At 38.1% G+C, this 23319-nt stretch overlaps 2 protein-coding genes across 14 annotated transcripts in view; one reads left to right on the forward strand and one right to left on the reverse strand.

The window, feature by feature from the left end:
* sytl2a (synaptotagmin-like 2a) overlaps positions 1-18376 on the forward strand; it is a 30587-nt gene extending 12211 nt beyond the window's left edge. Inside the window, exons 6-20 of one of the 13 annotated variants that reach the window (XM_049468825.1) lie at positions 1346-1415; positions 1526-1751; positions 4619-5356; positions 7996-10392; positions 11177-11281; positions 11495-11551; positions 12693-12787; positions 13194-13307; positions 14514-14683; positions 15204-15306; positions 15734-15895; positions 16163-16259; positions 16373-16469; positions 16558-16763; positions 17834-18376. In XM_049468825.1, coding sequence (XP_049324782.1) covers positions 1346-1415; positions 1526-1751; positions 4619-5356; positions 7996-10392; positions 11177-11281; positions 11495-11551; positions 12693-12787; positions 13194-13307; positions 14514-14683; positions 15204-15306; positions 15734-15895; positions 16163-16259; positions 16373-16469; positions 16558-16763; positions 17834-17982 — 4786 coding nt within the window. In that variant the 3' untranslated portion in view covers positions 17983-18376. Of the gene's footprint in view, positions 1-1345; positions 1416-1525; positions 1752-3285; positions 3334-4618; positions 5357-7995; positions 10393-11176; positions 11282-11494; positions 11552-12692; positions 12788-13193; positions 13308-14513; positions 14684-15203; positions 15307-15733; positions 15896-16162; positions 16260-16372; positions 16470-16557; positions 16764-17833 lie in introns of all 13 variants that reach the window. The other 12 variants (XM_049468829.1, XM_049468826.1, XM_049468828.1 and 9 more) reach the window with 12 other exon arrangements.
* Positions 18377-20386: 2010 nt separating this feature from the next.
* On the reverse strand, positions 20387-22080 carry LOC111194986 (serine/threonine-protein kinase pim-2-like). The gene is made up of 5 exons (XM_049468862.1): positions 22026-22080; positions 21598-21692; positions 21450-21500; positions 20961-21339; positions 20387-20844 (listed from the first exon to the last, which is right to left on the reverse strand). The coding sequence occupies exons 1-5, from the start codon at positions 22048-22050 to the stop codon at positions 20558-20560; spliced, it is 837 nt and encodes a 278-aa protein (XP_049324819.1). The 5' UTR covers positions 22051-22080; the 3' UTR covers positions 20387-20557.
* Between the last annotated feature and the right edge of the window lie 1239 nt (positions 22081-23319).

Below are 23319 nucleotides of genomic sequence, written 5' to 3' on the forward strand. Positions count from 1 at the left end.
TCCTTTTCTTTGCTTTCCTTTACAATTCAAGTACAGTGCCTCCAAAATGTGTTTCCCTGGAAAATCATTCAGCACCTCACCCTTTCACTCCAACAGACACAACATCCTGCCACTAATGAAGCTAAGGATGTTGGCATTTTAACAAAAAAGCCCAACAATATTTCAAATTCCCTGTTATCCATGTCCTGTCTAAAAGTCACATGATTTTCATCGAAGGAAAACTCAAGAAAAACGTTAAGGTCTTTCTACATTTTTTGTCACGTGGTATATAGGTCTGTAATGCACATAAAAGGCCCCTTCCCAGGGTTCGGATTTGGCATGTGACAGAGAAAGAATTTAATCTCCTTTAGTTTTCTTCATGTTTGGAAATTCTTGTGAGGACCCCAGTGGGGAGTGGAATATGTGCTGAAGATCAGCTGTTCTTTACAGATCAGCTGGGGAAGTGCAGAACTTTCCCAGGCTTTGGTGGATGTCAGGAGTTACATGATGCAATTTGCTAATGTACTTCTTTTGGCTTGCCTGATATGCAAATATTTACATATGATAGCTGCCTGGACAAAGCCTTATATCCCTATTTAATAAAAAAAAGTAAAGCAAATCGGCAATGTGGGCATGCACAATATTCACAAATTAAAGTTTTAATTACTTAATTCATGTTACAGCTTTTTCAAAAATTCCACAGTTCTCTTTTTTTCATGAGGCAGTTTCTATCAGCCCAATTTAATTCATTTAACTTCAATCTTGAAAGAACATGTTGGATCATTGATGTCTAGTGAATTCTATTTTTGTATATTTCAAAACAATCAGCTCTGGAAAGAATTAAGAGACCACTTTAGTTTCTGAATCAGTTTCTCTGGTTTTGCTAAGTATAGGTATATATTCCAGAGGTTTTCAATTTGGTAAAACCAAAGAAACTCATTATTTTTAGGGGTCTCTTATTTTTTTCCAGAGTTGTATACCGCAGAATAAAAAACATTGACTGACATTTATTTATTTTATTTTACATTTTTTATTGTACAGACAAAAAATGGTTCAAAACAGCTTAAAAGTTTACTTTGTTTCATGTGGACCATTCATCTTGGCATGTTCTCCTCCACCAGTTTTGCACACTGCTTTTGGCTAATTTTATACCACTCCTGGTGCAAAAGTTCATGCAGTTCAGCTTGGTTTGATGGCTTGTGATCATCCATCTTCCTCTTGATTATATTCCAGAGGTTTTCAATTTGGTTAAATCAAAGAAACTCATCATTTTTAAGTGGTCTCAATTTTTTTTCCAGAGCTGTATATATATCCTCTGTACATTGTGCCTCATGAATGTTAATCATGCATTTTTATTTTTTAATAGAGAGGATCACTATCAGTTGGCAGAAACTCAACAAAACACATGCTCGCCTACAGCACAGCCTCAAATCAAGGTACCTTGATTTACTCATGTTAGGGTTCATTTTCAATGCAATACACATTAACTTTATTTTTTTTAAGTTGTATAATTACTGAAGTTGTTCGTATTACTTTGCTTTTGCAGCCTAGACTGAACCCTTTCAACAGTAAGCTTTTAAGTGCTGGATCTCCAAAAAAGACCAGCGGAGCTGAGGAGACCCACCTGGTACCTGCAACTTTGAACCAGACACCAAAAGACACACTTCTGATAACTGCATCACAGCAACAGCAGCCAGCTGCAGGACCACACACAACACCTACAAAATTAGACCAAACATCTGCATCTGAGTCAGGCCAGACACCTGCTCAGGGTAAGGACCAATCACTTATCACTCGTAACCTGCTAGATAAAGATGTGTGCGTTTATGAAATTCAGATTCTACAGTTTAAGACTGCATTTCTCAAAATCTTCTTAGCATAAAATAGGTATTTTATGTGTTACCTTTTTAAAAGTAAAGTTGCTACATGTGCACATTTTGTTTATTTCAGTAAAAGTGGTTCTCTGCTGGCATTATGAAAGAACTATTTGTAGCACCTTTATATGATTTATAGTATTAAGTAAGCATTATGAAATCATAATTTAATATGGTATTAATCTTCTCAATCTGAGCCAAGGTGAAATAGGTTGGATTTACATTAATAAAGTGTGACCATAATAAATCTGGACAGCTGAAAAATGATCAGCAAGCTTTTGAATATAAAGCTTACTTAGTGTGATATTAGTCCTAAAGTAGTGGGGCTGCAAAATATGATTTTTCAGAATTATCAGCAAGCAGTTTTCACACAGATGTGGGCTGTAAAATGATATTTTATTGTATTGTTATACATATCTACAGTATACTTTTTTTAAGCATATCGAGGATGTCATCAGTGTTTAAAGAACAGTGGCCCATCATTTCATTACAAGGAGCATAATTAGTCCAGTTTAAGAATAAATATTATATATTGTAAAAATGTCTTTAAATATTGTGAGAACATTTTTACCATTACAACCAGCAATAATCCTGTTAGGCAAAGTAAAACATCACTGTCATGATACAATTTGCTTGACAAAAAAAAGGAAATTTTGTCTCTTTATGCCTCTTATTTTACATAGCACATCTACCAGAGGACAATTATGTCTGTCCAATATAATTTATTTTTACTCCATTCTGCTATACACAAATTACATTATTAATATCATAAGACATTTAGCTTTATTAACTTCTGAAAAAAATGTGGTGAAATTGTTTTTAATACCGTACGTTTTTTTTTCTTGGAGCCTTATGTATTATGTATAGAACTCTATACTAAAATAAGTTTAAGAACTAGTTCTGACCTCATAGTTACATAATATATAAAAAAAACCTGCGTGTGGTGCCTGTTACACTAACTTCATCTGGGTACATTTAGGTTATCTTTGAGAATATGAAATATTACAAAATAATAAAATATTACGTATTATCCTGTATAAATGGTCAAGTCAAACCCAGTCAGTATTACAGAACCATCAGTACTACAAAACCATCTTGTTCTGGTACAACAAATCCACTGCTAACAATGCTTTACTAAGACATGATCCCAGCCAACACACTTATGTAGCACTAGGTGTGTTTCCGGTGGGCATGGGCTCTAAATGGGTATATACATGTGTTGTTACTGGGACCCATGTGTGTTATAGACCAGCTTAACCTCACATGGGTCCCATCTATGCAACATGTGTCAGATGTTGTATGAATCCTGCAGGTCACATGGTCAGATTTTGTCGATTTTGTAATTTGCACTGTTTGAGCCAAAGCCCAAACACTGTAGGTTATACATACATACTTTCATGTACATAATGAATGTGTTGTGCTTTTACTGGAGTGGACGACGCGGAGATCAGGCAGTCAAAGCATTTTCCATGCACACACAGTAAGTCTGATTGACTGATCTCCATTCAGTGCAGCGTGTGAACCCCGCCTGGGCTTTCGGTGTTGGCTGTTTAACTCAAGCATGGCCTGTTAAGCTTTGCATGATACGTGTTTCACCTCGCCCTGTTAATCTGACTCTGACTAAAAACCCAAAACTGAGAACAATCTTATACAGTTCCATTAGATTCTATAAAATCTTATTAATGTAAACAGTGCATTCATATCTTGAAAAAAGTAGTGAGGTTGTCCCTGTTGATGTTTTTTGTGGGAAAATTGCAGTGTAAGCTGCCAAGTAGTGAAGGGATTATATAGTCAGCTGTGTAGTTCTGCACGAAAGCACTAAGCTGCCATGCATGACCAGGCTATACAGCATAGTCCACTGATGGAATGTTTATCTGCTAATGTCAGCTCCCAATTTTCCAGGGAAGCCGATGTTGTTATGAAAGCGCTATTCAGGTTTTTCCATGGAAAATCTGATTGGTAAATTGGTAAATAGTGAGTCACTGTTTAAAAACTCTCTGCGGTCTGATAAAAAGGCATTTCAACCAATGAACTGGACATTTCAGCATCATCCCATTGACTTATACTTATTGTGTCTTTCAGTAAGTCAGTGTTTTTCTATCTATCTGTCATTTTATATCGTATGCTGAGGGATTAGGAAAATCCAATAGATCCAATAATTCTTTTGTTTCTAAAACCATACAGTTTCTTGTGTCTACATTTGAGCCAATTGAACTTAAAAGTTTTTTTATATCAGTTTCTTTGCACAATAATTCTAGTTCAAATTGTACAATTAGGTGAACAAAACTGATTTTTTTTTTTCAGTTTTGGTTTTGATTTCATATAACAGTTAGTCATATATATGAACTACAAGTTTACCTAACATTGCCTGGGGGAATGACTACACACTGAGGTTCAGTGGCAGTGTGAGGCAGTGACTGGAGGACACACAAAGTTTGCTAATTGACGGCGACAGCAGCCAATAGAAAAGAGGTTGCCAATCGCTCAAAAAGTCTCTTAATATAATACATACATTGGCAGCAAATGTTCACCGAACTCAAAGAAGTTACAGACGTTTGATGTTTACAGTGTGTATCAAAAACTCATCTAATGTATGTTATCTAATTCTTTTGTCATGCTGTTGTTTGTGCTCATCCATATGAATTCAATCATAATTTGAATTCATATTTCATCTTATTTCAGTGTCCTCTCTTGTTATTTCAGTGTCCTTTATGTTTGCTCTGCTTTATTATCCACCCTTTTATTGTTTTCCTAATTTTTTCCAGAGTTGCCTCCATCAGCTGTTCCCCTTAACACTTCTCAAAACACAGACTCCCCCAAAAGCACCCCAAGCGCAACCAGGCAATTGGCAAAAAAGAAGCTGCTGCTCTATTTTTCTCATGACTCTGTGCTGAACACCACCAGTGACCCTGTCTCCAGACAGGACATGTCCCCATCCCCACGAGGCATTCTGAAGCACAGCAGCTCCAGCGGTAGCTTCACTGACTCTCTCTCCCTCCGAAACAGCTGTAGCTCTCAACCCACATCTCCTCTTAGCCCTGAAAGCTCAGACAACTCCCACAGCCCACCTCTGTCCCCCAGCTCAGATTTGTCCTCGTCAGGGTGTCTAGATAGGAAGCAGGTACGCTTCTCTCCCATTGTCCAGGCCAGAGACACTGGGAGCCTGGAGGCCCAGGACACCAAAGAGCATGGTGAGCATGGCCTGCTGGACCAGGACGCCAGTCCAATCTATAACCAGGAGGGGGAGCCAGATATGGTTAAATTTGCAGCTGAAACTGCAAACACAAGCACTCTGCCAGAAAACACAGAGAACAGCCTAGTGGGGTCTCAGCCAGGTCCTCAGATCAGTACACAGCCCAATCCCATAGATAAGCCTGACTCAACCCCTCCTGAGTCCTCTGTTCTGAGCTGTGAAAAAGTAGGTGAGTTCCTTGCTAGTGGAAGCTGGAGTGATGGCAGTGCTGCCTTTACAACAAGTAGGTCAACCACCCAGATCCCCTTTGGTAAGGAACTAAACATTTTCCAGTTTCCAGATCAACTGATCAGTCATTTAATCAATCAGCACCAGACCAATTAACCTACAAATAAATCAAGTAATCATAGTAAATGAAGTAGTGAATTAGTGCAAACCAAACAAGACCTGCAACAAAGCTTAATTTCCTATTTTCAAGACACATCAGCTACAGTGGTAAACTAACAGTGTTAACAAGTTTAACAATCCATCTCCCAAAATCTGTTCATCACACTAACAGCTTACCTGTGCATGCTACAAAACACATACAGTTGGGTAGGTTTTTGGACAGTGACATGTTTTTGAAATAATTTTGACAATGTTGTATACCACATTTGTGGATATGAAATCAAGACTGAATATTGAATTGTATACTTTTAGCTTTAATTAATACAGTAGTTTTCCTTAAAATGTTTAAAAAGTACCGCAATGTTTAACCCTGACCTTAATCTATATGAGCATTTTCCCACTATGTGACTAATTAAAGACAAACGAAAGCCAGGAATCCCAATATTGTATTTTTCCCATTATTGTATTTTTGGGCTATAAAGCGCACCAGATTTTAGGGCACATTAAGCGACACTAATAAGAATGCATTTGAAGTGAACAAGGGGGTCACCATGTTTCCCTTCTAATGGGGAGGCACCTTAGTAAACAAAAATGTAATTCTTAAAAAAAAACTTTTTATCTCAAAGTAAAACGAGCACTGGATGTTAATCTACACATATTTATCTCCTAAAAACTGTTTATTTGGGTGAGTAAAGTGCTTCCGTTTATTTACAGTAAGTGTAGAATTACAGTATTTTGTCCAAGGGTGAGGGCTAGCTGAGATTAGCAAGCGCTTAGCCAGCTGCGGTTTGCAGCAGCGCTAGCCAGCTGGGTTAGCAGCGCTAGCTAGCGGTTCATCCCATGTAGCTTGCTTTAATACGGTAAACAGCAGACTACAGTCCGATATACTCACCTCTGAACAGGAACAATGTGCTAGCGTTGTGGTTAGCGGCTAATGCTAATACTGCTCCAGCATCAGCACTGAAGAGATGTCACTGAATCTCCTGTATAATGTTGTACTTCAACAGAGTGGCTTTACTGCTCCTTACAACCTGACTGGTAAAATTCATACTAACACATACTGGATTATAAGATGCACTGTTGATTTTTGTAAAACATTAAAGTATTTTAAGCGAGTTTTGTTGTCTGAAAAATATGATAAATTATATTACTTCTGAACTTGTGCGAAAATGACATTCCTAAACTGTTGATGCAATGAATAAAAGTCATTTCATTTTAAACTGATTAATTTCAATGTGCAAATGCAAGTAATTAAAAAATGTGTCACTGTCCAAATACTTATGAATCTGACTGTACATGCATAGCATTGCTTATGCATGTATGATGCCAAAGCTTACAAATGGTGATTGGTAAATTGGCACTGCAAGGATACATGTATCTATTTTGGTGTATGAAACTGAATTGAAAATGCATATATATAAATCTACTTAAGGAATTACTTTGAATTGCTTACTAATTGTAACACCATACAATTATTTTAGATAACATACTATATTTACTCAAAACTCAAATCTGAAAAATTGGGAACAGTATGGGAAACATGGTTTACTTGGTTTGACATTTTTAAATACCCAAGGTATTTTATTTCATCTTCATTTCATTTGTTAACTTGAAGCAGTTCTGCATTTCAGGCCTGCAACATGTTTACCAATTTATAATATTGCCATTCTTTGAAAAGAAAATAGGTTTTGGCACAAAGGATGCCAAGCGATGGAGTTTTTCGGATGTTGCTTCGTCGGCTTAACTGTGGGTTGATTGTGTGCTCGAGAATGCTAAACAAAGCCATATGTTGACCAATCTCATAGGGTTTAGTCTTTATAGGGTCTCACAAGAATGTCCTGTAACTAGAATATCGAAACCTTGTCAAGTTTCTAAAGGGGTTTCAGATCCAGGATCAACAATGCTTTAATAAACATAATATATGAATGACCACACAGCACCCTCATTTTTCTCAGATGTGGGTGACTAATGCTGTTAACTGACCTCCAGCTTCAAAGGATCTTCAAACTTCAAAAGAGTTCTCTGACGAAAAAATATTTATCATAGGTCCTGGGTGGTCATGAGAAGCCAAAGTAATCAGGGACAAAGTCATCAGGGAGACAAGACTATCCATATCTACAATTTATTGGAACAACCTGTACACCACTATTGTTTTGTTTTGTTTGGTAAAATTTGGGTAATAAATATTTACAGACAGTGTTGGGACCTATAAACACTAACTGGACCTAAATTGTCCCTGTCCAGACTTTTTTGGAATGTGTTTCAGGCCTAAAATGCAGGAATGACTGTATATTTACAAATGACAAATAATATAGGTTCATAATGTCTGTAGTGAAATAACAGTCAAAGTAAATATGAGAAGCACTGTATTTTCTTTTATGTGCATTTTCCATACTGCCCCAATTTTTTATGATTTGAGGTTATGTTGATCCTGGATTTTAGTTTTTTCTTCCTTATGATATTTAAGAGGGAACTATGAGTACTCTGATCCTGAATCCACACTCTTATTATAACTATTCTTTGTAAATATCTTACTCATATGTGTCTGTATATGTTCTACAGATCATCATGGCAACCATGCTGAGCCTCATTCCTTGCAGGTGCCTAAGCCCTATTCTACTCCTGTGGAGAAAGGTAAGGCCATTCACCTTAGCCCAGAGGGCCAGGCTCATACGCTAACAGAGGAGGAAGGCAACTCCATTGTTAAGGTACTTGAGTGGTTCGGAAGGGTTTCTAAAGACAGCAGCAAAGTAAAGGAAAAACCTGCTTCTCCAGAGGATGCTAACAAAGAGGTTCCTGAGAGTCTTGATACTCAAGTCACAGACACTGCATCCCCCACACAAGAAGAAGCAAAGGCGAAGCCATCGCCAAAGCCTAGGCGGGGGCTACTTGCACTGTTTTCAAGAACGGAGGCAAAAGTTGAGAGTCCCAAAAATGTGGCAACTCAAGAAGATGTGGTATCCAACTCTGAAAACATAATTTCTCAAGAGTCCAAACTTCCTCAGACACCTCCAAACTCTGAGGCTGATGATATATCAGATTTACAGAGTTCTTTAAAGCTGAATGTTGTTACAGAACAAGAGACAAGTCCACTACTTTTAAAAACAGAAGACAGTGCTAATTTAGACAAGGAATCCGATGAAATCACCAAGCAGAAAGAAGGTCTAGACCAAGGTGAAAGATCACCAAATCGACTTGACAGCCTGAAATCTTTCTGGGAGCGAGGAAACAAAGGACCAAAAATTTTAAGCATCAAAAAAAGTACAGATTCAAATCATAGTGAGATGCCTAATATGAGTGAAGATGAAAACAAAGCCATGGACCTCAAGCCACCAGAGGTTCCTATCAGCCCATCAACAGTAAAAACCCTTTCTGAGAGCAGTGAAGCACCAGACGAGATGTTGTACACATATGTCGATTCTTTGGAATCAGATAAAATTATCAGACAAGGAGCTGATTCTTCTTTTTTACCATCTCATGAGGAACAATCACCAACTTTTGAAATTGATCAGATCCCACAGGAACCATGTAAGAGCCAGACAACAGCAGAGGAGTCCCAAAGTTCACCAGTTAAACAGAAAGAACAGAAGGATGAAATTCTTCCGCCTGTGCCATCAATCAGAAAGTTCCCAACTCAGGAGAACACAGAACCTGTCACCTTCAGCAACCTTAAGTCCTTGTGGGAGAAAGAGAAAAGTGGTCCTAAAATACTTATCAGCACCACTGAGTGTGTACAAGCTGTACACGATGTACAAGACATCAGTGATGTGGAGTCTCTAGACAATAATTCTAAAAGTGTCAACGAGACTCACCTGAATGTGGCACCTCCTAGTCCTGATCCAGTGCAAGATCCTAAAAGAAGGAAGTCCTCTCTGACCAGAGAAGCTGAGAAGATTATGCTTTCTTTGAAGGAAAAGATAGAAAAAAGTCAGAGAAAGCAAAGTCCCGGCAGAGTTCGTGCGAAGAGTCCTCTTCGTGGGATGTCCCACAGCCCCGACCATGTTTCTCCATTTAAGCCGCCCAAGTCAGTTTCAGAAAAAGGCAAGAAGCTCAGTCCACGATTATCCCCCATCAGAAATGTCAGCTCTGATGTTCAGGATCATCAGTCTGCAGATGAAAACCTCAACAAAGTTCAACTCAGTCCATCTCAGTCCAAAACTACAAGCCCAAAGAACCAACCCAAGGTGCCACCAAGAGATGTATACCCAGTCAAAGAGTCTAGAAAGAATGGCTCCCCATTGAGAGCCTTTAGTATTGATATAAACCCAACTGAGAAAACACCAGTGGACTTTCTGGAAAACAAGAGACCTAGTGTAGAGTTTCCCTCTGTGAAGTCACTCATAGATCATTCTGGTCCCATCAGTGACAAGAAGAGCCATACTAAGCACCCTGAGGAGCATGTCATGCCCATTTCAGGAGAGACATCTGAACCAAATCCACAGTACCAGCTTATTACTTCGCAACAGTCTCCATCATCTCTAGGGAGGTTCCAAACCCCAGGAGGAACCAAGTTAGGTAATATAAGTGGAATCACTCCATTTCATTCTTCACCTAAATCTCATGGTCAAACATCCGCCCACCAAATGACCTCACCTGAACACCACAGAAAGTTATCAGATCAAGGTACTGACGGATCACCTATCATGATCAGAGATAAAAAGCAGTGGATTGACCTGCATCCAAGTATTCGTCTAGCCAGATCTTACATTCCTCTGAGTTATCAGTATTACCTGGGCCTGCCTGAGTCTACTAACAAATCTGCACGCTCAGACCAGCCAGAGAAGCAGGAGTGGCTGAGAGTAGAGTTAGGGGAGAGTTCTGCTGAGGTGTTCCAGGGTAGGGTGAGCAATGAGAGCTCGCCCTCTCGATGCTCCCAGCCTGAGTCGGAGGAGATCACCTTTGATTCCTCTAGGAGTGCCTCGCCCGAAGCCTGGCTTCAGTCTCGGACAAGTTCAGTCTGTGAGCACTTCTTTACTTGGTCCAATCGGAGTTCAGCAAAAAATTGCTTTGATTTATTTGTCTGTCTTTAACAATTTGCCGATTAGTAGAAGCAATGATTCATTCAATTTTACTTTCGTAAAATTTGGAAACTTCCTTAGGGTCATTGGTTTAAATCTTGAAACATTCTACACCAGCGTTTAAGGCCTAAGGTCTGTTACTGTTTGAGCTGTTGAGTTCATGAAGACAGATAGAGAAGAGGTCATCCAGATGTTCAGTTTGTCACTTTAGGTGTGTTCATTTTTCTGTCCTGTTTAAATTATCAATATGCATTTATACAATTATAAAAAACGTTGCTTCTACATGATCAGCATCTCTCTAACTTTGTCTGTGTATGTGTGAAGAAATAAACTAAACCAAAAAATATGAATAGCCCTTTAAGTGAAATTTCATTACTTTATCATTGACAGAAGACCTACATTACCTTTATCATAATAATTAATTGTCAATAGTTTAATTAAAATACATGTTAAAATACAATAATCACGTAGCAGATATAACACATATCTAAATTATTTTAAGCAAATCCCCAATTAATATAGCTCTGCTGGGACATTGCTTGATTTTGTAAACCATTTACTTAAAACACAACCTGCAAATCAAGCTTTTCAGAATCCATCAGGCAATACTTACATGAGTAAGTAGGTTTTTAGATGTAAAGTTACCCTTAAATTTAAATAAATCATATTTCCTGCAATTCAATTTTATTGTGTAATGCAATGCTGTTTGTGGTAAATTCTGATAGGTGGCAGCGTGGAACCCAGTCCTGTAAGAGCAGTCTTGAAGCAAGCAAATGTCAGACCCATTTCTATATCCAAGAGCTTAGAGAACCTGGCGAGTCTGCCATCACGTGAGTACCATAAAATCCTGGGATTTACCCTACATTTGTTTAACAGTTTAAAATTGCCCTCTTTTCAATAAGTACTAGAAATGTAAAAATATATTTTTTAAAGAAGCATGTAAAGAAAGTTTTAGATCTAGGTTGAAGAATGTGTAATATATATGTAAATTGTCCATACATTATTCCATAATTGACTTTACAAATGTAATTTTTTTTAACAAGGTGAAGAAAGGCGAAAAATTGAGTCAAGGAGTGATATAACAGTGAGCGTGGAGGATGGTAAATATCTTTTTTGTTTTTTTTACTTTTTAGTATAGCATATTGTAACAATAAGCCTGAAAGTGTAAGAAAGCAGTGTGTACTGCCAACCACCAGCAGAGGCCAGGACGCTGCAGTGGAAAAGCTGGTGGATCTGAGCTAAAAACAAAACTCCAAGTCCCAGAATCCCCATCAGTTATCAACACTGGCCAGGCTCAGCTGTGAGACACAGCATAAAAACCCCAGTCAAACCTCAGTTCTCTGTTGCATCTTTGTAGAGGGGTAACCAGTAACAATGGGTAATGAAAAAAAGAGAAAGAGGCTCTGAGTGGTCCAGCAGGCTAAGCGCTGCCGCTATGATCAGGAGATTGCCAGTTCAAATCCTGTTCATGTAGCTTGCCATCGGCTACAGGAGCCCTGAGAGCGCACAATTGGCCTTGCTCTCTCTGGGTGGGTAGATGGTACTCTCTCCCCATATCACTCATCACTCCAAAGGATGATGTTGATCAGCACAAGACGTTTGTGAGCTGATGTATCAGAACTGAGTCGCTGCGCTTTCCTCCGAGCGCGCTGTGATGCTACTTGGCAATGCTGCATCAGCAGCAGTTTCAAAAAAGAGGCGGTGGCTGACTTCACATGTATTAGAGGAGGCATATGCTAGTCTTTACCCTCCTGGTGTTGGGGCATCCCTAGTGATAGGGGGAGTCCTAATGTGTGAGTTGGGTAATTGTCTGAGTAAATTGGGAAGAAATGGGGGGGGGGGAGAGAAAGAGAGAAAAAAAGGTCTCAAAAGAAAGCAAAAAACAAGATCTTAAAAAAAAAGATCTACCTGACATTTTAAAGGCCATAATTTCACAGCCACTACATACATTTCTAGTGGTACAGTGGTATCATGCCTGTCCCCAAGGTTGGGAGTTTAAAAGCACCTAGAGTTCACAATCCCTCCTTTTCTCCCACAACAAACTATATTCGCAAATATAAGGTTAAAAGGCTAATTATTCACAGTTTCTTCTGAAATTAAGGGTATTAAAAAGTGCTTACCCTGCATTTACTGGACTAGGTATCTCCACTGTCTGTGCTAGATTTTGACAGTGTCTTATAGATCTAAGACATTGACTCATCTGTCTTATTGCGCTCACTGTATTTGCTGTTCCTGGATCAGTGTCTGCAGGCCTGCACGTTCCCGGCCCCTCTGTTTCAGACCCAGAGCAGATGAAGATGCTGAGTGTGTCTGTGCCAGCCTTCATACAGCAGCAGGTAAACACACACCTCAGTTGCAGTACGTAGTGAAAGTTTTGCATATGTTAAATTAAAATTAAATTTAACTTGCTTTGTTATAAAGGCTCCTCCACTTATTGTAAGTATTATAACAATATTTCTTATCTTAATACAGTATTCCAAAACATAACACTGTGATACTCTGTATTTTATAAAACCACTAATAAACTGTCAGTGAAACGCATGGCAGCATGTTCATGTTTGTGTTAGTGTTATATATGTTATACATGTTATATAATGTGTATTGATCATAAATATGTTTAATGATGCCTTTAACTGTATTTAACATGTTTGTAACCCCACAAGCAGCCATTGCAGCATGTGCAGCACGCTGTTGTGTTAAACTTTCTTGCTCAGGTCCATCCTTGCACTTTTTGTCTTTTAGAGAAGTGGCAGAGAAAGCGACAGTACCTCGGTCAACAGTTTCTACTCTGAAAGACAGAGGAAAGACAGCACCTATACTAACCTTAGCAGCTCTTCTGACCTCGCACCGTATTCTGTATGTGTTACACACTCCTAACTCCATGTCCAACAAGCTAATTATTTCTGCCTTCTAATTCTTTATGTTAACACACCTATGCATGCCATGATTAATTTTACTAAATGTTTTTGCTTACCTCATTTTTTGTGTTAGTATCAGTATACAGTAACGTGTCTGTTGTGTCTGCAGCATCTGTGTCTGCATACAGATACAATATTTACCGTATTTTTTGCACTATAAGTCAAGTCAAGTCAATTTATTTATAAAGTACATTTAAAATACATCAAGTGTCGACCAAAGTGCTGTACAATAAAACAAGATTTTAAAAGAAAGCAAATCAGTGGTAAAACTATAAAATATTCTTAAAGTATAAGGCACACTAAAAATCCTTTAATTTTCCCAAAATTCACCAGTGTGCCTTATGTACAAATTTTACCAGTCAGGTATTAAGAAGCATTAAAGCAATGTCATTGAAGTACAGCCTTATGCAAGAGTTTCAGTTTAGTTCTCCAGCACCGGGGCTGGAGCAGTATCGGCATTATTGGCCTATAGCCTGCTGCTTATGCTAATGCTGCTGCACCCAGCCTTAGACAAAATATTAGAAATCAAAGCTTACTGTAAATAAATGGAAGCAATTTGAAAAAAAGAGAATCACAGTTTTTTTTATGTAACCTAACATAGCTTAGCGGAAAAATAGACTGGAAAATAGATGTTCATTGATAGTGCGCCTTATAATCCAGTGCGAAAAATAATCACAATTTTTTTTTCCACATTGATGCTTGAAGTTCTTTTAAAGGTTAAATAACACTCCTTAGGTGTTTTCTAAAAGTTTTTTTTATATTTGAATGATTTTTACTAGCTGTCTATCTAGTATTTTTTTAAATACCAGAGTAATTAAAGTAATATAAATAAATAAAATAGAATATATCTTTGAAAAAGAGCAAGATCACCACAAACAATTTAAGTTCAAGTTAAAGTTTGCAACTCTAGGTCAACCACGTTTTCATCAAATGCCAATTTTCACTAAAATTGTCCACGTTGTTATGAAGCTTGCCTTAACAGAGTGGACAAATGCATGCAAGTGAAAAAAAATGATTAAGCTGGAAAAATGTGTATAGTGTGAAGTATATTTATTATATTATAAATAATTTAAATATGTAATAGTTGTCCTGTTACTTCAGTGATTAATGTTTTATTATGCTGCTTATGTTGTATTTATAAAAGGTCAGCGGCAGTGTGATGAGCATTTATGGCACTGACTTTGGCAACGTGGAGGTCAAGGGGACCATCCAGTTCGCCATTAACTATGTGCAAAAACTAGCAGAGTTCCACATCTTCATTGTCCAGTGCAGAGACCTGGCAGTGGCGGAGCCTAAAAGGAACCGTTCTGATCCGTAAGTGATTTAGTACATGCTTAGCCGGATATGTGCTGCATTATATAGACAAACGTATTGGGACACCTTTATTGTTTTTTTTTATAAAGGGATTTTTTTTTATGAAAAGAATGTATCCTGCTTTTGTTGGAGTATCTGTCTCTATAGTCCAGGGACAGCAGTTTACTAGATTTTAGAGCACTGCTGTGAGGAAACACAACATGTATACATACAGTCCAGCATACATTTTCCATTTACCTTATCCTTAACTATAATCCTGCAATGTTCTTGAAAAGTAATTCAGTATCCATGACACAAATAATTTGCCCATATTGTTGTTTTAAAGGTGAAAATGAATCCCAAAACCTTTATATAAATTAGATAAGGAAATGTTTTTTTTAGACAGATAACTAATATTGTATACCACATTCAAGCTAATTTGATTCAGTTTAGTATAGTAGTGTTACTGTTGGGATATTTAGGCTTGTACTAAAACTAAGCTGTACTAATCCAGTGTTGTATCTGCCTCTCTATGGTTTAGGTATGTTAAATGTTACCTCTTACCTGATAAAGAAAAACTGGGGAAAAGGAAAACGTCAGTAAAGAAGAAGACTCTGAATCCCACTTACAATGAAATCTTAAGGGTATGAGTTATGGGCGTGTCATATATTATTGTTCAAAATCAGTCTATTGTCTGAAAATAAGTCTATTTTGTATTTTTTTGGCTGTTTTCTGTAAAGCTTTGAGGGTAATTTTGTATAATTCTTTATATTTGCAGATTATATACATGCACTAAATATTCTGGACTTGTATATTGTAATAGATTTATTCATAACGTTACAAATATATATATATATATTTATTTTACAGATTTCTAAAAGGTATATAAGGTCTGAAAACTACATAAAATGTTTATTTTGTTATAGTTGGGTTTTCTTAAAATTAATTAAATATTTTTTCAGGTTTTTTATCATATCCACATGAATTTTGTTATCGCTATCAACTTTAAAATTACTATTTTATGGCCGACATAAGTTTGATACTACCCAGAATGTTTTGCTTTGTCTGCAGTTTAAGATAACATTGGATAATCTGAAATCTCACACTTTAAACCTGTCCGTGTGGCACAATGACACATTTGGAAAGAACAGCTTTCTTGGTGAGGTGGATGTGGATCTTTCAGAGTGGGACTTCAGTAACTCACACATGATGGACTATGCCCTGAAAGGACGAGTAAGTGCAGTGCATTTTGAGCATATTTAATTTTTTTTTCCAATTCTGCTGCTACTGGTTAAACGTTTCTGCATAAAAATATATAATATAATATATAGTGAAAATGTCTTTAAGAATCGCTAAGGCCTAGTTTAGAACCATTACATGATGTGCAGATTCTTTGTTTTATTTCATTAAAATCCTAAAGAAAGTAGTTATTTTATGGTATTGATCAATAGTACTTATTATTTTAAATTTCACCTTTTATTCTTAATTCATTTTTCTCAGGTTCCAGTCCAGTCAAGTCCAAAGCATGTCAGCCAAACGTTGGAACTGAGTGGGGAGATGAGGGTAGCTTTGCGTTTCCTTACACAGACAACTCAAAGTAAGTAACCAGTGGGTGTACTGTGAGTACAACTGCAATAAAATTCATGGATCTATTGAAAGATTTAAAAGTGCGTTCAAAACAAAAATACATACATGTTTTGTTGATTGCAGGTAAAAAGACACCCCAAAATGGTGAGGTACAAATCTGGGTAAAGGAATGTAAGAATCTGCCGGCCAGAAGGGGCACCATAGACCCCTTTATCAAGTGGTATGTCTGTTTTGCATTGCATATTCAAACAGGTTGATCTCTGAATTAGTTATTGTTCCTCACAACCCTTGCATTTTGTGTATTTTAGTGCAGTGCTCCCAGACACCGCCCGTAAAGGTAGGCAAAAGACTCGTGTGGTGAAAAGGACGGCAAACCCAGTGTTTAATCACACCATGGTTTATGATGGCCTCAGACCAGAGGACCTGAGAGAGGCCTGTGTGGAGCTCACTGTGTGGGACCATGACCGGCTCAGTAATCACTTCATAGGGGGCTTGAGGCTCGGTCTTGGAACAGGTGAGATATACAGCCATCTAGGTGTAAAGCAGTTATAATAGTTATAATTCTATTGAATTAATGTTCTTACTGGAAGTGCGCTATTGTACAGTCAATAAGACCATTATTGTTATACTACAATACTACTGGTTTAGTACAACTATATTAAATCTGGCCTCCATTCAAACTCTAAATGGCATTATTTTAGGTGCTCTGAATCGTCCAAGAGGCCTAAGTCTCTTAAAGGCCTGAGGCTCTGAGAATTGCTGGTTTTAATCCCACATCATGCTTCTCGGCATCAGCAGCCGGACTCTGAGAGAGCACAGTGGTCCTGATGGTCAGGACATGAACTTGTTAGCTGATGTATCAGCTGACTTTACATGTGTTAGAGGAGGCATGTACTAGTCTTCACCCTCTTAGTCTTAGGGACTTAAATAAATACAAAAAATAGCATAACATTTTTCAATGGGAAGCAACATAATCAAGAAGTTTACAGCCCATGGGACTATATATAGCTAATCTTCATGGACATGGACAGAGGGAAAAAATTGATAAAAGGTTGAAATGCAGGATTGTCCAGATGGCGAATAAGCAGCCACAATAAAATTCCAAAGAAATTTAAGCTGAAATTTAAGACAAGAACACAGTACCATCAACACAGTCAAATATGGTGAAGGGTCAAAGTTGTTTTGGGGTGTTTTGCTGCCTCTGGCACTGGGTGCCTTGACTGTGTTCAAAGCATCATAAAATCTAAAGATTACCATAGTGTTTATTTTTTTTGGATTGCAATATATGGCACAGAAAGCTGAGTTTGCATCTTAGGTCATGGGTCTTCCAGCAGGACAGTGACCTCAAACAATACTTCAAAAAGCATCCAGACATCCTAAATTTGCTGTTGGGAGAAGACGTCCTTCAAATATTAAACTAAATATAAAAACTAAAGATATGAACAAGTGTATTACATAATGTGTAATTGCAATACATTTCCGGGAGAAATGTCAGGGAGGCCAAGACTTTTGACCATGACTGTATCTAACAATATTCGAGTAGTAAATTCATACATGTTCTGTATTTTGTTTGACTTTTTCCAGGAAAAAGTTATGGTTCTGAGGTGGACTGGATGGACTCTAATACTGCTGAAGCTGGGCTGTGGAAAAGAATGACTGAATCACAGAATGAATGGGTGGAAGATGTAATTCCTTTGAGAATGCTGATTATGGCAAGAACTGTGTCCAAATAGTATTGAACCTATTAAAAAAAAAAAAAAAGACTGACCAAATCGCAGGATGTTCGAAAGGCAGACAGATATAGCCTACCTAATTTGGGATGAAGTTAAATACTAACACTAGATAAGAAAACATGTATATTTCATCTATTCTTGTAAAATAAACATATTTTCTGTATTTTGCCCAATAACTAGAGAAGTTTTACAACTCAATCCTGGGTTTGATTCTGGTGTTAATTATCTAAATGAACCTGATGATCTTTTAAGGGGATGCAGAGGAGGATGTTCTACTTATTTTTGGATTATTTTATGAAAACAAATGCAATTAAAATTATATGCTTAAGCATCCTAAAATAATACTGTAAACTTTACCTGGTAATTAAGTTAAATAAATATATTTTTAAACGTCTTTCATGATTGTATAATTAAGCCATAGAAAAGTACATTTTCATAATTGTTTTTACTTCACCATCACCCAGTCCCACCCACTAGATTAATTGAAGCTCCACCATTGTGGTCATTTTGGAGAAGCTCAGACATTACAACAGGATTAGGAATCTATGGCAAGTCAGCAAATGAAGGAGACAAAAGTACTTTTAAAAAAATTAGTTTTGTGGTCCAGCACACTTTAACAAGAACTAGCTTGTTTGTGTTTTCTCATTTAGCACAAGCAAACACGAATGTGTTGTAACTGCTCAGTGTATAAATGGTGTGGCTGACAATAGCATATTTTCGTAAAAGTGACCGAGCTTATATGTTTCATTCTGAAAGGGGCTAAAACTGGCAAGAATAGAGCTGGTGAGATCTTTGCTTCATGTGAGAGTGATTTTGTGAAAAGAACTTCATGAATATGTTTTGTATAGACCACAGACCAATTTTACCTTGTGTAAAAAGAGGAATAAAATTTCCCATTTAAGGCAATATTTGGCCAAAAAATATAATAATTTGAAAATAAATCAAAAGTACAGTGTTCATCAGTGTTCATTAAATCATGCCTGATCAGCTGTACATCTTTCTAAATCAGTTAAATGTATGTAAGTTCAAACTTTTTATTTAATATCTATGTACTATGTTTTATAATCCTAGGCTGGTTGAAGTTATATTTTAAGCAGTTGAAATGTACACTATATTTAAGAAACTCCTGAAGACAGAGCTCTTCAAAGAGCACTTACTCTCTTAACACCTCTAACACACTAACTACTTCTAACCTCATTTCCTTTTTCCCCTCCTTCACTTCTCTATCCCATTATTTCCCTTTGACCTCCTTTAAGCCATATCTAAAAATTCTATTACTTTTGTACTTCACTATTGTAAGTCGCTTTGGACAAAAGCGTCTGCCAAATGTAATGTAGTGTAATGTCATGTAATGTACACATCTAAACACAACATACCACATTGAATTATTTGCACATCTATTCAAATTATACACTGACATGCCAAAAGTCATTGGATACCAGTATTTGATCAATGGATATTCAAGGAAAGGGCCTTCTTCTAAGATCTACACACCCGTGTGCTTTGTCAACACAAGGATTTACACAATAAAACCATACATTACTTATGGTTGATTTTTTCAGGGTTCAGATGTTTCATCCATGTTGTTTTCTTCACAGAATACCTTGGCCCTTCTATAAAGTTATTCTGCCATATTTGTTGATCACATATTATTCAGAGTGGTGTGCACAGCCTCTTTAAAGTCTTTTGACTTTTGCAAGATTACACTGGACACTTATCCAGTGTAATCTTGTAATCCAGCTGCATTCTAGTTATAAAGGTTTGAAAGAAGACCAACAACTGTGTGTAACTTCCAATCAACTCAAATTTATTGATATAGCCCATAAAACCTGAAACATAGAACATAGAACCCCCAGTGAGCGACAGTGGCAAGGAAAAACTCCCTCACATTTGGAGGAAGAAACCTTGGGAGGAACCAAGGCTCTACTGGTGGGACCCAAAAAATGTGCCTTGCTCTATTTAAAATGGCTTTTAAAACCAAAACACCATTTTAGCCAATTCCTTCAGTCTTCAGTCTTTTCTTCTCTTCTCCTTTTCTCCTCTCCTTTTTTCTCCCCATTTGTAATATGTTTGTTATATTTCAACATCACACAGAATCCGACCGAGGCGTCGGATTTTGCTAAAGCCAGTTCTATTAGAAGACTAATGTCAAGTAAAGCCGATTTTTCTATTATAAAATTTGGTTTAGACTGGCTAGGACTAACTGATTCTCCTCCCTGGAATACCTGATGTTAGATGGAAATTCTTTATTGAAACCAGGCATGCTGCAGGATCTCCTCAATGCTCGGTCTCTCATCTGCCTTTAACTGCAGACACCAACTGATCAAACTGTGGCAAGCTGTGCAAAATATTTGGATAAAAAAAGAGATGTTTAATTTTTAGGTTTTATAGGGGGTTTAACTACAACAAAACACAGCGTTATAAATGTCTACATGGTGAGTCAAAAGTCGCAGGAAACTCTTGCATTTAAGAAATGTAATACCTCTGCAAGTAATGAGGGTAATGAGTCATAATGCGTAAGGTCCTAACTATCTTTTTGGCTATGTCTGGAACATAGATGCCATCTTGAAAACCCTCATGTTTCATTTCTTCTAGCTCTAATCTCAGCTTTCAGTTTTTGTAAAACTTTTTTGTACAAGTTTTCGTACTTAGATAAAAGCTTCAAACACAACTTAAAAATTGTGCTGTTTTGCAGGATACTTCCACTTATCTTAACGGTGGATAAGCTTGGTTTCATAAGAATACTGCAGAGGGGCATTCCTGCAAAAGTACGGCATCCATACACCATTCTGTACAGAAGTATACCCAATTCCCATGCTGTTGCAGGGCCGGCCTTATACTTCCTCTTTAGTGAATCCTCCTCTGTGAAAGGAAAAGAAAGAGCAGTTGAACTTATTTATCATTCAGCCACTATTGTAAGTGTTTTAATATAAAGTACAGCCTGCAAAAATAAAGTAACTACTAAAAACTACGGTCACCTGAGGAACAGACATATTCAGCCCTATTGATCTTGTCTGCACATCCAAAATCAATCAGCTTGACCTCCGAAGTGTCCATGTTAATGAGAAAGTTCTGAAGCTTGATGTCCTGATGCAGAACTCCTTGCTTTAGGCACTGGGATGCAGCCTGTACTGCCTGAAGCATTATTTTTCGGGCTATGTCTTCTTTCACTGATCCACCAAAGAGGTCAAGGTAACCCCACAGGTCCCTGCAGTTGTTAGGGAGCTCCAGAACCAGGATGTAATGGTCAGGCTCATCAAACCATTCGATCAGCTGGATGATGTTTGGGCAGGTGGGTGGCTGGTTCACCATCTGCATCAGAGCAACCTCTGCAGGAATGGTTTTGGTCCAATCAGACTACAGGAAAATAATTAGTTAAAGAGTTAGATGGTGAGGAACTATCAGTGAAGAACAGTGAGAAGAAGGTGGGACCACCATGTGTTGTTGCTAGTTATTGGTGCACATACGTTCTGAAAATATCTGTGACTTTTCTGCTTTGCGACAATCTTCACTGCCACCTACAAACAAAGACAAAAGTAAGTAACATTACTAAAACTAAAACATTGACAAGGGAAATAACAGTCATTAATCTGTGATCTTAGACAGATACAGAACCTGCAGGCCGTCTGAAATGCGTCTTCCCTTTAAGAACGAGCCAAAGCATCCTTGGCCGAGTTGCTCTCCAACAGCATAACTGGAGGCAAAGGTTTCTGTGGAAAACAGAGAAGCAGAGAGACTTTAGGCCTCTTTAGATCATTCATGGGCAGTGGTCTTGTCACTACACTGACCTGGCTTTGTGACTGAGTACAGGGTGATTAACTGATTAATTAATATAATTTTACTGAACATTAGCTGAATAAACTGTAGACGCACTGTGTATATCATTGTAGATGAACAACCCACGCTTATGTGTCCAAAATGGCAAAATCCTTAACTTTCAATAAAAGTCAGTGTAAAAAACATTTTATTCATTAAGTCATTAAGACTATAACTTAATTACTATAACTTAATGACTCTAAAACCCATTAAAAACACAGAATCACCTGCGAGCTCTGAACGCTGATCCATCGTCTTCTACTGTGTTCACTACACACTACAGGTGCTGGTCAACGAATTAGAATAATTTGAAATAGTGCAATCATGAAATTCTTTGAATGCATTTTTTGTGCAGAAAGCAAATCAGGTGTTCACCGCACCTGTCCTACTCGTTAGACTAATCACAGAACTCGTTACCTGGAAAAAAATTTGCTCAGCTGAGCTTTCCAAAAGGCCCATTTAGGCCATTTAACTGTGACACTGTTGTTTTATTGAATTAGAATAATGGAGAAACCGTTTCATTGAATTAGAATAATTTTTATTATAATTACAATCATCACTTTCTCAGTATTTTGTGGCTGCCCCCTTGGCTTGTATGACTGCCTGAAGTCTCCGTGGCATCGATTTGACCAGCTTGTCGCAAGTTTCCGCACTCACAGCTTCCCAGGCAGTGGCGATGTTCTGCTTCAGTTGGTCCAGCGTAGTAGGCTTTCTGTCGCGAATTTTCCGCTTGACGATGGCCCAAAGGTTTTCAATGACATTGAGGTCAGGCGAGTTGGCCCGCCATGCCAAAACTTCAAGCTGTTTTTTAGTGAACCAATCTTTGGTCGACTTTGCCGCATGAGCCGGTGCAAGATCCTGTTGAAATATGAAGTCTTCTTCGCCGAACTGTTCCTCAACAGTCGGAATCAGGAACGTTTCCAGAACATCTTGATATACGGCAGCATTGACAGTCTTCTTGAGGAAGCAGAGTTTCCCTACACCTCGAGCGGACATGCATCCCCAGACCATAACGCTCTGGGGAAACTTGACGGATCTTTTCACGCACTCGTGGTTGTAGGTTTCGCCACCACGACGCCAGACACGAGGACCTTGGTCACCGAAGGAGATGCAGAAGCGTGATTAGTCACTGAAGACCACCTTCTGCCAGTCTTCAGCAGTCCACTCGCCGTGTTCTTTGGCCCACTTCAGCCGTTTCTCCATTTGTTTCTTGTTCAGCATCGGTTTTACTGCTGGAACGCGAGATTTGAAGCCGAGTTTGCGCAGACGACGGTAAGTGGTTGATCTGGAGACGTCAGCGCCGGTCTGCTTGTTCCACAAGTCGGTGAGCTCGGAAGTGGACTTGAACCGGTTGCTGACTGCGGTCTTTCTCAGCTGCTTGTTGTCGCAAGCAGAAGTTTTTCGGACGCCGGAACAGTTGGTGCGCTTGCTGCAGTTTTTCTTGAGAGCTTTGCAGACGGAAGACTGGCTGATGCTGAGCTGCTCAGCAATTTTAGTTTGGGTCAAGCCTTGTTGGCGAAG

This window comes from Astyanax mexicanus, chromosome 20, assembly GCF_023375975.1.
Source record: "Astyanax mexicanus isolate ESR-SI-001 chromosome 20, AstMex3_surface, whole genome shotgun sequence".
NCBI lineage: Eukaryota > Metazoa > Chordata > Actinopteri > Characiformes > Acestrorhamphidae > Astyanax > Astyanax mexicanus.